The 17160-nt window shown below is 42.2% G+C and overlaps 1 protein-coding gene across 2 annotated transcripts in view; it reads right to left on the reverse strand.

Annotated features, from left to right (window-relative positions):
• The window catches only part of KCMF1 (potassium channel modulatory factor 1), a 104608-nt gene that overhangs the window by 23080 nt on the left and 64368 nt on the right, over window positions 1-17160 (reverse strand). For both annotated transcript variants that reach the window (XM_077476185.1, XM_077476184.1), the window contains exons 2-4: window positions 12359-12526; window positions 8468-8607; window positions 4453-4554 (exon numbers count right to left, since the gene is read on the reverse strand). In XM_077476185.1, the coding sequence (XP_077332311.1) occupies window positions 4453-4554; window positions 8468-8607; window positions 12359-12526 (410 nt within the window). The remainder of the gene's footprint in view (window positions 1-4452; window positions 4555-8467; window positions 8608-12358; window positions 12527-17160) is intronic.

Here is a 17160-nt window from a genome sequence, read left to right on the forward strand (position 1 = left end):
AGTCCAACTCTGCTGCTGCTATTAATGCTCAGCCTGATGCAGTAGTAAATGTGTCAAAGGAATGCCTGTGTCACCAAACCACATATATATACCTTAGGTCGTGTCCCCCCGCAGCTTGCAATAGCAACAATTGTGCCATTATAACACACATTGCCCCGTGCTGGGCTTTGGAGGACGCCAACGCCATGCTAAGCCCCTCCCCTGTCGCTACGGGCCATCCTCTAGGCAAATCCCCCCCCCCCCAGACTTAACGGAGGTCTTCTGCCAGCCGAAGAGAAAAACTGCAGTTTCCTGGACACATCGCGGGCTCTCTGAGAAGCATGAGACGCAAGTGCTCTATACAGCCCCCAGTGGCGAAACATAGGCATGACATTTACTAAATTTAAAGGAGACATAACACATTTTTGAAAATTTCTTAGAAAAACTCCACTTACCTTTCCTGCCGGAGGGTTTTCTGTGGCAAACCAACAGACCCAATCTTCACCCTTCACAGTGGGTTCCGTTAAACCTTCAGGAGCTGGGGATCCTCGAGGAAACCCACAATCCTGGACCTGTAATAGCACCACCGCCAGCAAAACGTTATGCCCTTAATACCAAAAAGCACTGGATCCCAGGGTCCAGCTCTCTAAAAAGAAAAGCATTAGAGGCAAGACCTTGATTCTTCAGATATGAGGCCCGGGTACCATTCAATTCGGCCAAACTTTGAATGGATCCGGCTGCATGGCTAGCTCCAGCAAGGATTGCTCCAGTTGAGCTCTACATCTTTACTCGTGACCAACACCTTAGACACTGGCGAAAAAACTGAGGTCCTCCCACCAGTGGGAGGGGTTATATAGGGAGTGCACTTTTTAAATCAGGGCGTGCCAGTGTCCATCACCTGAAGGTGGCCTATAACCCACATAGTAACTACTATGGCTCTGTGTCCCATGATGTACAGCTTTTCAGCTACAATACCTTGTGTTTTTTATATGCCTGAAGGTTCACACCTAAAGTTGAGCTTTTTTTTTTAGCAAGTTGGTATGGGTAGTGTTCCTGCACGGAACATACAGTGCCTTGAAAATATTCATACCCCTTGAAATTTTTCACATTTTGCCATGTTATAAACAAAAAATATAAATGTTTTATTTAATATGATAGACCAACACAAAGTAGCACATATTTGTGAAGTGAAATGATGAATGGTTTTTAAAAATGTTTTACAAATAAATATCTGAAATGTGTGGCGTGCATTTGTATTCAGCCACATTGTAGATGAAAACCACCATTGTAGAACCACATAGTAGAACCACCTTTCACTGCATTTACAGCTGCAGGTCTTTTTGGGTATGTCTCTATCAGCTTTTCACATCTAGAGAGTCAATTGTTTGCCCATTCTTTGCAAAATAGCTCAAGCTATCAGATTGGATGGAGAGCATCTGTGAATAGAAATTTTTAAGTCTTGCCACAGATTCTCAATTGGATTTAGGTCTGGACTTTGACTGGGCCATTCTAACAGGAATAAGCTTGGATTCTAAACCATTCCATTGTAGCTCTGGATGTATGTTTAGGGTCATTGTCCTGCTGGAATGTGAACCTCCATCCCAAAACAAAAAGTTTTTTTTTTAAGATTGCCCTATATATAGCTCAATCCATCAACTCTGACCAGCTTTCCTGTCCCTACATAGAAAAAGAATTCCCACAACATTATGCTGCCACCCGTTTCACGGTGGGGATGGTGTGTTCAGGGTGATGTGCAGTTATTTTTCCGCCACACATTTTGGTTTAAGCCAAAAAAGTTCAACTTTGGTCTCATCTGACCAGCGTACCTTCTTCCACATGTTTGCTGTGTCCCCCCACATGGCTTCTCGCAAACAGGACTTCGAACACCTTTCTTTCAACAATGGCTTTCTTCTCGTCACTCTCCCATAAGAGCCAGATTTGTGGAGTGCATGACTAATAGTTGTCCTGTGGACAGATTCTCCCACCTGAGCGGTGGCTCACTGAAGCTCCTCTAAAGTTACCATGGACCTCTTAGCTGCTTCTCTGATTAATGCGCTCCTTGCCCGGCCTGTCAGTTTAGGTGGGCGGTCATGTCTTGGTAGGTTTGCAGTTGTGCCATTCTCTTTCCATTTTTGGCTGATGGACTGAACAGTGCTCCGTGAGATGTTCAAAGCTTGGGATTTTAAAATTTTTTTTTTTTTTTACAACCTAACCCCGCTTTAAAAACTTCTCCACAACCTCATCCCTGACCTGTCTGGTGTGTTCCTTGGCCTTCATGATGCGGTTTGCTCACAAAGGTTCTCTAACAAACCTCCGAGGGTTTCACAGAACAGCTGGATTTATACTGAGATTAAATTACACACAGGGGGACTCTATTTACTATATAGGTGACTTCTAAAAGCAATTGGTTCCACTATATTTTGGTTAAGGGTATCAGAGTAAAGGGGGCTGAACATAAATGCACGCCACACTTTTCAGATTTTTTTATTTTGAAAACGATATCATTTTACTTCCATTTCTCAATTATGTGCCACTTTGTCTTGGTCTATCACATAAATCCCAATAAAATAAATTTACATTTTTGGCTGTAACATGACAAAATGTGGAAAATTTTAAAGGGGCATGAATACTTTTTCAAAGGCATTGTACATTCCACATTAATAATTATGCTACCAAAATGTGTGTGTACAGTAAATTGCTTCCAGCATTGTTCCTGTTTTTTTCTCGCTGGAGGCTGCAATTTTAATGAATCCAAGAGCCCATGAACAGCAGTAAATCTTAAGATTCTTAACAGATAGTCGGCCTCTAGTGGCTGTGATTTTCAGTACAGTGCCAAAAAAATAGAGAACAAAATGATTATGTGCAGAACAGGGTGAGGACATGCATTACTGGATTTTAAACAGTATAGGCACTTAATGCTTTACATAACTAAACCTGCAAAAGGGGCCAGCCTGAAGTGATCTAGCAGGACTTAAAGTGGAACTTTACCCATAACAACTTGATAAAAAATAATATTCTTTAGCAACAAACATACATTCCACAATAATTATGCTACCAAAATTAGTGTGTGCTGTAAATTGCCTCTAGCATTGCTCCCGTTCTTCTTGCTGGGGGCTGCTATTTTGCTGAAGCTCAGAGCCCCTGAACAGCAGCAAATCATACAGTGGAACTAAACCCATTGATTTAACGGTTTCGTAAAGTTACATTCCCATCATGTCGGAAATGCTAACCTTCACATTTCCTGGTTTCCTCAATCAAACTGTCAATCCATCAAATGGCTGGTGTCATAACTGATCACATGTGCAGCACCTTGGCAGTTGCAGAAGAAACAGAAGCAGCTTCCTTGGCTGTAAAGGATAGGAGGGTTTAATTCCACTTTAAGTCTGTCAGCAGATTGACCTCTACAAACTCAGCAGTGCCTAAAAATAGAGAGCAACTAAGCATGTTCACAGCAGGGTGAAACTGTGTACTACTGCATTTTAAATATAGGCACTTATTTTTAATGTTTTACATAGCTATACCTGCAAAAGGGGCCAGTCTGAAGTGATGTGGTGGGACTTAATTTTCTGGCTAAAGTTCTACTTTAAAATGTATTTTATTTTTAATTCCTCAGCTTTTATTCATACACCTGGTGATCTTGCCATCAAGGTCTTCGTTCACGCACTCCCAGGTCTAGGGTAATGCACCTGTCCCTGTCTCCCAATCATTCTCCCGTCTTATCAACCCGTCACACACTCCTCCAATGGAGACTACAGGTGGCCTTGCTGCCACACATTGCGCAGACATAGTCCACTATTGTCACCATCAGGAAACTCATCCTGAGGGATGATAAGCAGCAGTTTCTGGGATGCATGCAAGCTGGAAATGTCTGCAGATCAGCTATACTTATAAGCAACACATGATTGAAAAAAAATAAAATAAAGACTAAACCATATTTATTAAACGCAAAAAGCAGTATATGAAAGTTTTCAAATTTTGTTTTTCTGCAAGATATTGGTCATTTAGTTGTGGCTTAGCCCAAGAATGCTTTCACACTGAAAGCGCCGGCCGTTAGCGCCAAGCTTTAGTGCTGTTTAAGTAGAACTTTTCGGCTGTTAGCGGGGTGCTTTTAACAAGAAAAAAGGGTTAAAAACGACCGTTTTGCAGCGCTTTCAAAGCCTTGCCTTTGATTCCAATGGGCAGGGCGTTTTGGGAGTGCTAAATACAGCATTCCCAACTGGTCCCAAAGATGCTGCTTGCAGGACTTTTTGGAACGTCCCGCAAGTGTACCGCCCGAGTGTGAAAAGTCATACTGGAATGAATAGGAAGCGATATTCAGGCACTTACAGGCTATTTCCAGCGCTAAAGCGCCTGAAACCCCCCCAAGTATGAAAGGGGTCGTATAGTTATTGGCTCTAATGAGGTGTAAACACAAGCCAGAAAATAAAGAGGTAAAAACACACAGAATACACAAAAATAAATAAAAAAGGATATTAGATCCCTGGGAGCTCTGTGTTCAAGTGTAAGATGGGCAGCAAAATCATCTGTAACGTGATTCGGATCTCCCCCTGGTAACGCTGCACAAATTGGACAAATCTGCAGAGAAACGAGCATATAAAATAACTACAAAAGTCAATCTGAAGACATGCACACAAAAAAAAAAAAAAAACACACTAAAAATGCTAGGAGATATAAAATTAAAAACACTGTACTTTTACTTACAGCATTTAGTACACACATACATATATTGTAACACTATTAGGACAGGAGGAAACAATGCAAGCCTACACAGGTCTTTCATTTTTATGAGCATCTCAGAAGCCCCAAATTTTTCAACCCAGGACTACATGTTCCATGCCCACATAATATCGTAGATATACTTATCCAAGGCTGCAAGGAGTTCCACTGACTAGCATTTGAGCCTGGAAATATTGCACATTCGTATAAATGGGAATGCCGACCGCAGGTCAGCCTGTATTTGTAGGAGTTGTCGGCCTGTACTTAAGCCTGCTCCCCCCCCCATTCCTCTCAGCGTTTCATCTCTCATCAGCCGCAGACGCCTGAGCCACACCGTCCCCGCTTTTCTCGCTACTGATGGTGGACTAGATTCCCACTGGGCTGACGCAGCAGCCTTGATTAACAATTCATTATCAGTTAACACCAGGAAGGCATACAACACTGCCTGTAATACCTTCCAGGTTTTCCAGTCCCAGTATCCTAGAATTGATTGCCACAAGATATCTTCTTGCTTTTGTTGCTTTCTGCCACAGCTCAAGCTATACTATGGCACTGTCAAGATTTATCTGGCAGGATTCCAGCATTTTTTTGTCCTTGCAGGACCCAAATAGGCCATCCATTTTGGCAGCTCATCTTGTCAAGGCCATCCTTAAGGGAATTCAGAGGAGTGATCCTCCTTTCACGATTGGCAGACCCCACCACCCCCCCCCCCCCCCCATCATGGAGCATATTGTCCGGGGTATGTCCGATTTGCTGGCCAGGTCTCCTTTTGGGCAGCTACCCAGCTTGGTCCTCAAGGTGGCTATATATCTAGCTACGAGTTTCTCAGACCGGGTGAGTTCACTCGTACTGGGGAGAGTTCTTGGAGTCTCTTGATCAGCCAGTTAGTTAGGTACCCTGATTATTTCCAATTGCATCTGGACGCATGCAAGACGCAGCAGATAGGAGCTGATACGAACATTAGATTTTTTAAGACCAGTAATGCTTGGTGCAAACCTAGGGATAGTCCACTGTTACCTTTCCCTTATGCTCCCCTCTCTGCAGCACAGTTCACAAAATATTGTCGCATACTACTGTCAAACCTAGGGCTGAACCCCATACCTTATTTTGGTCATTCTTTCAGGATAGAGGCGGCTTCCACTGCTTCTCGCCCAGGGGTCCCTGCTCACATTATAAAGAAGTTGGGTAGATTGAATTCAGCATGTTTCTCCAGATATGTCCTGGATCCAGATGTTACTGCTTTCATGCATTTGGCTGATTAATGCTCATACGATTACTTTCAAATAAATCTGTTTTTGCTGGCTCATCCTACTGTCTTTATTTTTGCCCCCTTTAGTCATAGTGACCACGTATCTATGGCACACCCCAGGTCACGTTTCACATTTTCCCACATACCATACAAATATAATGCTTAACCTGGAAACTTGTCAACGCGTATTCTCAAAGTCATTCGCACATGACTTCTGTAGGGCAGAAGGCACATTTTTTTTGCCGACTATGGACAGAGCGATCTGTCAGGATTGAGCTATGGGGTTCTGGACCATACATACACTTAGTCCACACCTAGCAATGGTCTGATAGACTGCCATAGACAGAACCACAGGTTGCATGGCAGGCAAAAAAAAAAATTGTCCTAAAGGAGGTTTTTTATTTACCAGTTATTTAAACATGAAACTATTCTCCACAAAGGCCATGAGGGTCTTAATTAAGATAAGAAAGGGTTTACCCACTTCCTAAGAAGATTTTCCACAAAAGGAGATCTTGTTGAGTGAAGCATTGGAGGAAGAGTGAGGCCAGTCTCCATACAGGACAGACTCAACCAACACCTGGACCGAGTGTAGGGAGTTTTGATACCTCATTCTGGAAAACTTTGGGCAAGCAGACTCCAGCTACTCCAATGCTAAACAAGAACGTAGAGCTTCAATAAGTTTAAACAATACTCTTTGAGCTTACAGGAAATGTCTAATGTGTATTATCCTAATTTGATGCCTAGGAAGGTTAACAGCTAACTCTTCCTCCTCTTGCACTGTGTCTGGCTCAGGGGCAAAGTCAAAGATTAATGCAGGAAGGGAGGTTGACGAGGTTTAGCTGTGACCCCTGTTGTCCAAGGCCTCAACAAGGCCAGAAATTCTGCCCATGAACTGACATTGTGACAGAAAATTCCTCTTTAGAGAGGATGAGGCTGTGCAGTTGACAGCCAAGCTAAATGATCACAGCAAAAAAAAAAAAAAAAAAAAAAAAAAAAAATAGGAAGTCAGAAGAGAGACAACGATGAGAGAAAAGGGTACCAGGGTCCTGCACAGATGCACTACAACCCCCAAGGAAGCATGAGCTGTTCAGTCAATTTGACCTCTTATCTCTGTGCTTACTGTCCACCAGGCTTGGGAACAAAATGTCAACAGAGGGGTACTTGCAACCTTTGCAGCAGTGGAGCAGGAGGGGGAATGTCATGGTGCAAGAAACTATAGGCTTCTGTAACCCAGCATCTGCAAGATACACACACAACTTTCACCCAGGATTTACACATTTTTCAACTGAATCCAATTAGAAAAAAAAAAATAGGCAAAAGTTGGGTAAACCTTTATAAGCTGACATCAGCCCTTCAAATAGCATATGCAAGCTAAAAATAGGGGTTCATCTTCTGCAACTTGCAGCAAGTGCCCCCTTAAATCCAATAAGGGCACTGCATAGGTTGGAGAAGTTCCATTCAGGGTGCGCGCAGAATAAGATGGCCTTCCTAAGCAGAAGGAAAATACACCAAAGTTACATGTTCGTGCACTTAATGAGTTGTGCTAGGAATCCACTTTTTTACTGTTTTGTATGTTGCACATGTCTGGACTTCTGGTGTTTTGCTGTCCCTTTGAGGAAGAAAAGGCTGACTTTAGGTGAACCTACTCTTCGTTTATGCGTTGCTCTATATATCCCATATTTAGTTAATTTTGAGTTAGGGACCACAGTTCACAGAGCTGCCTTGGTGTGGCTTCAATGTGTATTTGCAAACATATGCAGTACAAACCTTTATTAAGCTTAAAGCGGTGTTCCACCCTAAAGTGGAACTTCCGCTCATCGGAACCCTCCCGCCCTCCGGTGTCACAGTTGGCACCTTTCAGGGAGGTGCAGATACCTGTCTAAGACAGGTATTTGTACCCACTTCCAGGCATAGACTCCCACGGGAGTCTATGCCTCTTCCTGTCCCGGCGCGCCATCTGCTGGGACACACACGGGTCCCAGAGACAGTATGGACCATTCCTATTGCATTGCACGAGTCGCGCATGTGCAGTATGGAACCGGGAAGTGAAGCCGCAACGCTTCACTTCCTAATTCCCTCACCTAGAACGGCGGCGACAGCAGCCAAGAGCCGAGCGATGGATCGGCCTCGGCTGCCGACATCGCTGGACCCTGGGACAGGCGAGTGTCCATTTATTAAAAGTCAGCAGCTGTAGTAAGCTGCTGGCTTTTAATAATTTTTTTCCCAGTGAAATCCCTCTTTAAATTATTATTTAACTTAAGCTGTTGAGACGATTGGGTATAATATACTAGCTAGTTGTGTTCCCTCAGTGTAATTTAATTTGATATAACCGATGACAGGGGTATTAGAATACTGGCTTTGTCATTTGGTCGTTCGACAAGAGGAAATCGTTTAAATCAAAGCTAATGAAATTTTCTGACAAAATACACATGTACTTACATTAGTATTTCAACAATTTCACGCTCTCTCTCTAGTTTCCTAGTGAGTTACCACTTTGAATATGGTACTGCCAAATGTACTTACCACTTCTGTGGATGTTTCTGCATGCTCTGAAGTCACATGCTCTTGTAGCGAGGTCTCTGTATAACCCATTTTACCGCAATAAGGACAAGTAAAAGACTGTGGCTGTTCTACAGAGAAGGCTTCACCTCCATAATATAAATCTGTTTAGAAACAAAAATGCACAATTAAAAAATGTGTACATTTATGGTTTTATCTCGCATAGCATTTGTAACTTTGTTTAGCTGCTTCTATTATTCATTCACCTCTACCATAATGCAAAGCCAGGAAGATTATTCTGCATCAGCCTTATGGCTTCTGGAGCCACCTCAGTGTTCAATGGACATAGGTAATTACACTGATAATAACAAGCTGGGGGTGAAAAACATGACAAAGAGGCTTGAAGTTTAACCTGGACATACAGTGCCTTGAACAAGTATTCATACCCCTTTAAAATTGTCCACATTGTCATGTTACAATCAAAAACGTAAAATGTATTTTATTGGGATTTTCTGTGATAGACCAACACAGAGTGGCACATAATTGTGAAGTGGAAGGAAAATGATAAATGCTTTTAATTTTTTTTACAAATACCATATAACATGCACTTTTCCCCCCTGAAAATAGGGGGAATAAATTACAGGTGTGTGTTATACGCTGAAAATGTTACCTCGAGGGGGGAAAAACCGAGTGCCACTGGAATTCACCTGAGCCGTCATCTCCCGTTTACTCTGCCTCAGCCATTGGACCAGTGTTCTGTCTATCATAGGAGCTGGTCCAATGCCGGTGATGGAGGCAGGACTGTGTGTGTCCGCGAGAGCCAAGTAAACGTCTCAGTGATTTCGGGCACTAATCAGGTTGCATTGATGGGAGATGGTGAGGCTGCAGATGGGCGTTGATCAGGCTGTGTCGAGGCTACAGAGGGGCATTGATCAGGCTGCGTTGATGGGAGATGGTGAGGCTGCAGATAGGCATCGTTCAGGCTGCATTGAGTCTGCAGATGGGCACTGCAAAGGCTGCATTGATGGGAACTGACCCTTATTTTGGTTCAAAGTCATTTATTAAAAAAAAAAATTCCTGAAACTTCTCTTAAAATTAAGGTGTGTGTTATACGCCTGTGCGTGTTTTACGCTGATAAACACAGTATGTGAAAAGTGTGGTGTGCATTTTGTATTCAGCCCCTGAGTCAAAACCTTTTGCTGCAATTACAGCTGCAATTCTTTTTTTGGCCGTCTCTACCAGCTTTGGACATCTAGAGTGACATTTTTCCCCATTCTTCTTTGCAAAATAGTTCAAGCTCTGTCAGTGTCTGTGAACAGCAATTTTCAAGTCTTGCCACAGATTCTCAGTTGGATTCAGGTCTGGACTTTTGACTGGACCATTCTAACACATGAATATGATTGCATCTAAACCATTCCATTGTAGCTCTAGCTGTATGTTTAGGGTCGGTGTCCTGCTGGGAGGTGAACATCTGCCCCAGTATCAAGGCTTTTGCAGACTCTAAAAGGTTTTCTTCCAAGGTGGCCCTGTATTTGGCTCCATCCATCTTCCCATCAATTCTGACCAGCTCCCCGTTCTCTGCTAACGAAAAGCACCCCAACAACATGATGCTGCCACCATGTTTCACAATGGGGATGGTGTGTTCAGGGTGATGTGCACTGTTAGTTTTCCACCACACATAGCGTTTTGCTTTTAGGGCAAAAACTTACATTTTGGTCTCATCTGACAAGAGCACCTTCTTCCACATTTTTCCTGCGTTCCCCTCGCATGGCTTCTCGCAAACTGTAAATGGGACTTCTTATGGCTTTCTTTCAACACTGGCTTTCTTCTTGCCATTCTTCTATAAAAAACTGATTTGTGGAGTGCACAACTAATAGTTGTCCTGTGGAGAGATTATCCTACCTGAGCTGTGGATCTCTGCAGCTTCTCCAGAGTTACCATGGGCCTGTTGGCTGCTTCTCTGATTAATGCTTTCCAGGCTGCCAGTTTAGGTGAATGGACATGTCTTGGTAGATAAGCAGTTGTGCCATACTCTTTCCATTTTCGGATGACGGATTGAACAGTGCTCCGTGAGAAAAAAAAAAAAGGGGGGGGGGGGGATTTTGGGGATTTTAAATGAAGCACGGCTGTGCCTCCATCCATGATTTGGGTAAACAAGAAGGAAGTTGTGATGTTAAATGAGGTGATTGACAGGTTAGGTCAAGATAGGTTGAAAAATTAAGATAAGTTGAATTCATGTATATACATCTTTAGACTTGGCAGCACGAAAAAAGACTACTGGATAAAGAATGTTGAGGATATTGTATTATGATTGAGCTGGATACACATTAATTTAAATGTAATCCTATTATGGCGTATAGCACATCCTGAATTGGTGACGCTATTCGTGTATAAAAACATTTCCTTAGGGGTGGATGCTATAGGATATCTATGGGCACAACAGAAAAGGTCAATTAAATCAGTTCTGAGTACTTATATATAATAGAATACAGGAGTATACGTATGGGTAAAGCCAGAGCCAGTAGTGCTCCATGAGATGTTAAAAGCTAGAAATTTTTTTTTTATATAATATATATATATATATAAAATTGTGTAACCTAAACCCGCTTTAAACTTATCCACACGTTTATCCCTGATCTGTCTGGTGTGTTCCTTGGCCTTCATGATTCGGTTTGTTCACCAAGGTCCTCAAACAAACCTCTGAGGGCTTCACAAAACAGCTGTAGTTATACTGAGATTAAATTACACACGGGTGGACTATTTACTAATTAAGTTACTTCTGAAGGCAATTGGTTCCACTAGATTTTAGTTAGGGGTATCAGAGTAAAGGGGGCTGAATACAAATGCATGCCACTTTTCAGATAAAAATAAATAAATATTGAAAATCATTTATCATTTTCCTTCCACTTCACAATTATGTCAATAAAACACCTTTAAATTTTTGGTTGTAACATGACAAAATGTGGAAGATTTCAAGGGGTATGAATACTTTAAAGCACTGTAAATGTGTCAATTTACATATTGTACTGTGTGGGAGAGTTTTTTTCTATTTTTTAGCTTAAAGTAATTATATTGTATATATAAAAAAAAAGGTATACTTTCTATTCTATAGTTTGGCCAAATTAAAATTACTATAAAACAATGCTTTTGATACAAAGCATTGCAATCTTATTTTTTTCCCCAATTTTGAGCTTTTTAATGTGATGCAGAAAAAAATGAAATAAATGAAAAGAGAAAAAATTAGGAAAAGCTTTTACAGGAAAGGTACACCAGATTAGAAACATCTCTAGCAGACATGATGGTGACCAAAAAGGTTAAGTTGAACTAGAGCTCCTCAATCCCAATTATTAGATGATTTCCTTTCTTTTTTCCCCCCTCTGTTTGCACATGGTGATCTGAGCACAATAACACACCTCCTGTATTTTAGTGCCCGCACTCTGGATAAAAGAACGCAGAAACACCTTAGCAAATCAGCAGTCAGTCTGGGGGAAGGATAGTGTTGGATGCAGAAGCACATTTAAATACGCTAACAAACTCCAGCTAATACATTCTAAGCAGTAACAAACCATTTTTTTCCTTTTTGGATAAAGGTTTTACATAAATGACAAACTCCTGATGTTTCCTTAATGGCTGATGTAGGCCACCGCCATGGCACTGCCTGACTTTACCCCAATTGGGTGTCCCTTCAAAAGTAGGGGTTCACTGCTGCAGGGATAATTTGACTGCTCTGAGCACTAAGTTGATAGGGAGCTTAGCTTACATCAGTGACCATGTTCCCCAGACTGTTAGGGAGATGAACACTCCTCCCCAACCTTGCATCTATTGTGATAACTTTCCAGTGATAGGTAAGGATTTCCTGTATTGTACAAATCAAGACAGTATTTTTCTTGTAGTGATAAAAATGGAAATACATACCAAAGTCTACCCTTGTCAATATGCACTGCATTGGATGGTCAGTTGTATGCCTTGTCGTCGTTGCACCACTTTCATAGCAAGATGCACACAAATCGTAATCGTAGCAAATTAAACACTTGTATCGTCGGCCTCTAAAGTTTCCTTTTAAACATGCATCGCAGCTGACACCTGCACAGAAGAAAATGAAACAGTTTTTTTTTAGACAGAAAACGTAAACGGTTTGAAATAGAAAGCATTGGGCTCACATCACACTAGAGATTCTAGGTCCACTCGCCTTCTATGGTGTTACATACGTACTGGCCAGACCAGAAATAAGTCTCTCTCTTGCTGCATCAAATTAGTGTTTAGGCAAACAAATTAATGACTTTTTTGGGCAGAGTAGCAATTAATCGCCCGTCTAACATAAGGCCTCGGGCTACTTTCACAGTGCTGCAGTGCGGTTTTCCCCACACCTCAGCTTACCTGCATGCTTGGAGTGGGTTAGCAGCTCTTTCCCATATAGTTATATTGTGTGCCATGTCTTTGGTGAGCCAATCCACTCCAAACACACGGGTAAGCAGCACTGGACCCATGGTGCAGAAAAACTGCACTGCAGCGGCACGAAAGCAACTTTAAAAAGGAGAAGTCCAGCCAAAGCTCATTTGGCTAGGCTTCTCCTATGGGCCACAGGAGTGCACTGCGTTTTGAACTCCTGTGACCCGTTTTCAACAAAGAGCGGACTGAAGTCTGCTCTCTGCTGAGGTCAGAGAAATCAGTCCAGGTACCGCGTCATCCCAACAATGGAAGTCTGGATCTGCCAGGTGCTGTTAACCCCTTCCTGCTGCCACCTCTTGATGGATCAAAACGCCGGGAGACAGGCATTCTAATTATGTGACCGCTGTGATTTGCTGTCACAGCGGTCACATAATTGAAAGCTCCCGATTGCAAATATGCATCGGCTGCTTTCCTTGATGCTTCAGTTACTGAGCTGGGAGCACACAGTGAGCGTTCTCTCAGCACAGTAAACTGTTCATATATAGCCACTTATAGGCAGAGGTTCGGCGTTAAAAACCACCCACTGAGAGGCTGTATATGTGCATGCAGCCAGTGAGGTAAATCAAATTTCACGTGCTTACAAAAACATAGTGGCAGCTGACAAATTAACCACTTAACAACCGCCCATTGCCGATTAACGGCATCAGGGCGGTTGTTTAACTCTAAGAGGCCGTTAATTAACGGCCTCCTAGAATTCTGCTCTCGCGCGCCCCCTGGGGCGCGCACACGAGAGCATCCGTGACCGCTGGGTCCAGTGGACCCGGCGCATCACGAATCACGGTAAACGGCCGCTCATCGCGGCCGTTTACCACGTGATCGCTCCGTCAAATGACGGAGTGATCACTTGTAAACAAGCCGGCGTCATGTTATGACGCCGGTTCCTCCCTCCCCCTCTCTGTACCGATCGGTACAGCGGAGGGGGAAGAGATCGGTGTCAGCAGCGATGTGGGCTGCATCTGCAGTGCCCACATCGCTGCTCACCGAAAATTAACCCCTCAAATCCCTGCAAATACTCTGCATTACTCTGCAATTCCCTGCAAATACTCTGCAATTCCCTGCAAATACTCTGCAATTCCCTGCAAATACTCTGCAATTCCCTGCAAATACTCTGCAATTCCCTGCAAATACTCTGCAATTCCCTGCAAACACTCTGCAATGCCCTTCAACACTCTGCAATGCCCTTCAACACTCTGCAATGCCCTTCAACACTCTGCAATGCCCTGCAACACTCTGCAATGCCCTGCAACACTCTGCAATGCCCTGCAACACTCTGCAATGCCCTGCAACACTCTGCATTGCCCTGCAACACTCTGCATTGCCCTGCAACACTCTGCATTGCCCTGCAACACTCTGCATTGCCCTGCAACACTCTGCATTGCCCTGCAACACTCTGCATTGCCCTGCAACACTCTGCAATGCCCTGCAACACTCTGCAATGCCCTGCAACACTCTGCAATGCCCTGCAACACTCCGCAATGCCCTGCAACACTCCGCAATGCCCTGCAACACTCCGCAATGCCCTGCAACACTCCGCAATGCCCTGCAACACTCCGCAACGCTCTGCAATACCCTGCAACACTCTGCAACACCCGCCAATACCCTGCAACACTCTGCAATGCTCTGCAACCCCCGCCGATACCCTGCAACACTCTGCAATGCTCTGCAACCCCCGCCGATACCCTGCAACACTCTGCAATGCTCTGCAAACCCCGCCGATACCCTGCAACACTCTGCAATGCTCTGCAACACCCGCCAATACCCTGCAATGCTCTGCAACGCAGTACTCTGCAACACCATGCTCTGAGATACCCAGCCATAGTCGGTGATACCCTGCAATACCCAGCCATAGATATCTCCCGCCGCCCTCCGCCCTCCGGTGCTTCTACCGAATCGCTAATACGGTCAAAGCCAGAATCTTTTTTTTTTTTCAGGCTTCCCAGCTTAGAGGTGAGATGTGGGTCTTATTGACCCCACATCTCACTGTAAAGAGGACCTGTCATGCCATATTCCTATTACAAGGGATGTTTACATTCCTTGTAATAGGAATAAAAGTGATCAAAAAAATTATTTTTGGGGAAAAAAATGTCAAACTAAAATAAATAAAGTAAAATGAACAATAAAAAAAAAAATGTTTTTTTTAAAGCGCCCCTGTCCCCATGTGCTCGCATGCAGAAGCGAACGCATGCGTAAGTCCCGCCCACATATGAAAACGGTGTTCAAACCACACATGTGAGGTATCGCTGCGAACGTTAGAGCGAGAGAAATAATTCTAGCCCTAGACCTCCTCTGTAACTCAAAACATATAACCAGTAAAAAAAAATGTAAATCGTCGCCTATGGGGATTTTTAAGTAGCGACGTTTGCCGCCATTCCACGAGCGTGTGCAATTTTGAAGAGTGACATATTAGGTATCTATTTACTCAGCGTAACTTCATCTTTCACATTATGCAAAAATTGGGCTAACTTTACTGTGTTTTTTTTTTTTTTTAAGCACAAAACAGTTTTTTTTCCAAAAAAAAGCATTCGAAAAATTACTGCGCAAATACCGTGCGAGATAAAAAGTTGCAAAGACCACCATTGTATTCTCCAGGGTGTTTGCTAAAAAAACATATATAATGTTTTGGAGTTCTATGTAATTTTCTAGCAAATAAATGATGATTTTTACATGTAGGAGAGAAATGTCAGAATTGTCCTGGGTGCTCCAGAACGCCTGATGGCGCTCCCTGCATGTTGGGCCTCTGTATGTGGCCACGCTGTGTAAAAGTCTCACACATGTGGTATCACCATACTCGGGAGTAATAGCAGAATGTGTTTTGGGGTGTAATTTGTGGTATGCATATGCTGTGTGTGAGAAATAACCTGATAATATGACAATTTTGTGAAAAAAAAAAAAAAAGTAAAAAGAATCTTGATTTTGCAAAGAATTGTGGGAAAAAATGACAACTTCAAAAAACTCATCATGCCTCTTACTAAATACCTTGGAATGTCTTCTTTCCAAAAAGGGGTCATTTGGGGGGTATTTGTACTTTTCTGGCATGTTAGGGTCTCAAGAATTGAAATAGGCCGTCAGTACTTCAGGTGTGATCAATTTTCAGATATTGGCACCATAGCTTGTGGACTCTATAACTTTCACAAAGACCAAATAATATCCACCAATTTGTACTTATTTTTACCAAAGATATGTAGTAGTATAAATTTTGGCCAAAATTTATGAAGAAAAAATTTCTAATCTGCTAAATTTTCTAACAGAAACAAAGAAAAATTCGTTTTTTTACAGAATTTTCGGTATTTTTTCTTTTATAGCACAAAAAAAAAAAAAACCCAGCGGTGATTAAATACCACCAAAAGAAAGCTCTATTTGTGTGAAAAAAAGGACAAAAATTTCATATAGGTCCAGTGTTGCATGACTGAGTAATTGTCATTCAAAATGCGAGAGCACCGAAAGCTGAAAATTGGTCTGGTTATTAAGGGTGTTTAAGTGCCCAGTGGTCAAGTGGTTAAAGGACAAATTTGAGTTTCAACAAAAGCATTTGCTTAACTTCTAACGGCATAGTTATTTACAGATATCACCATACAAGAAATACATATACATAGAGATATAGCTATATTGGGCTAAAGACTGACATCTAGGGCTGAAACAACTAATCGATTATTAAAGTAATCGATTACTATTTTCATAATCGATTAATTGGCCAGTAACAAAATGGGGTTAAAGTTAATGAGTCTGATGATATTTACCAGATTGACCATTTAATAGTATATCTCTCCTCTAATAGTATATACAGCGTATATCTCTCCTCTAATGGTATATACCGTATATATCCCCTCTATTATATACAGTATATATCCCCTCTAATATTATATATAGTATATCTCTCCTCGAATAGTGTATATAGCCTCCAATAGTATATGCAGTATATCTCTTCTAATAGTATGTACAGTATATATCCCCTCTAATATATACAGTATATCTCTTCTGTCTGTTATTCTCAGAGTGGATTAGATATTTTGCGCCTTAACCATATAGTTGGTTATTTATATTTACCACTGCATATAGAGATATTTAAGAATAAATTGCCTTTTTTTTAAACTTTACATATTAACTAAATTATACACCACACCTTTTTTTACGATTAACTGATTAATGGAAACAATCGGCCAACTAATCGATTATGAAAATAATCGTTAGTTGCAGGCCTACAGACATCACTCAGCTGGTCCAGACTCTGGAGACATTCTGACTTTAACCACCTCGCCCGGATTTACCCA

This window comes from Lithobates pipiens, unplaced genomic scaffold, assembly GCF_037356315.1.
Source record: "Lithobates pipiens isolate NorthernLeopardFrog02 unplaced genomic scaffold, aLitPip1_a1.2 Scaffold_13, whole genome shotgun sequence".
NCBI classification, from domain to species: Eukaryota; Metazoa; Chordata; class Amphibia; order Anura; family Ranidae; genus Lithobates; species Lithobates pipiens.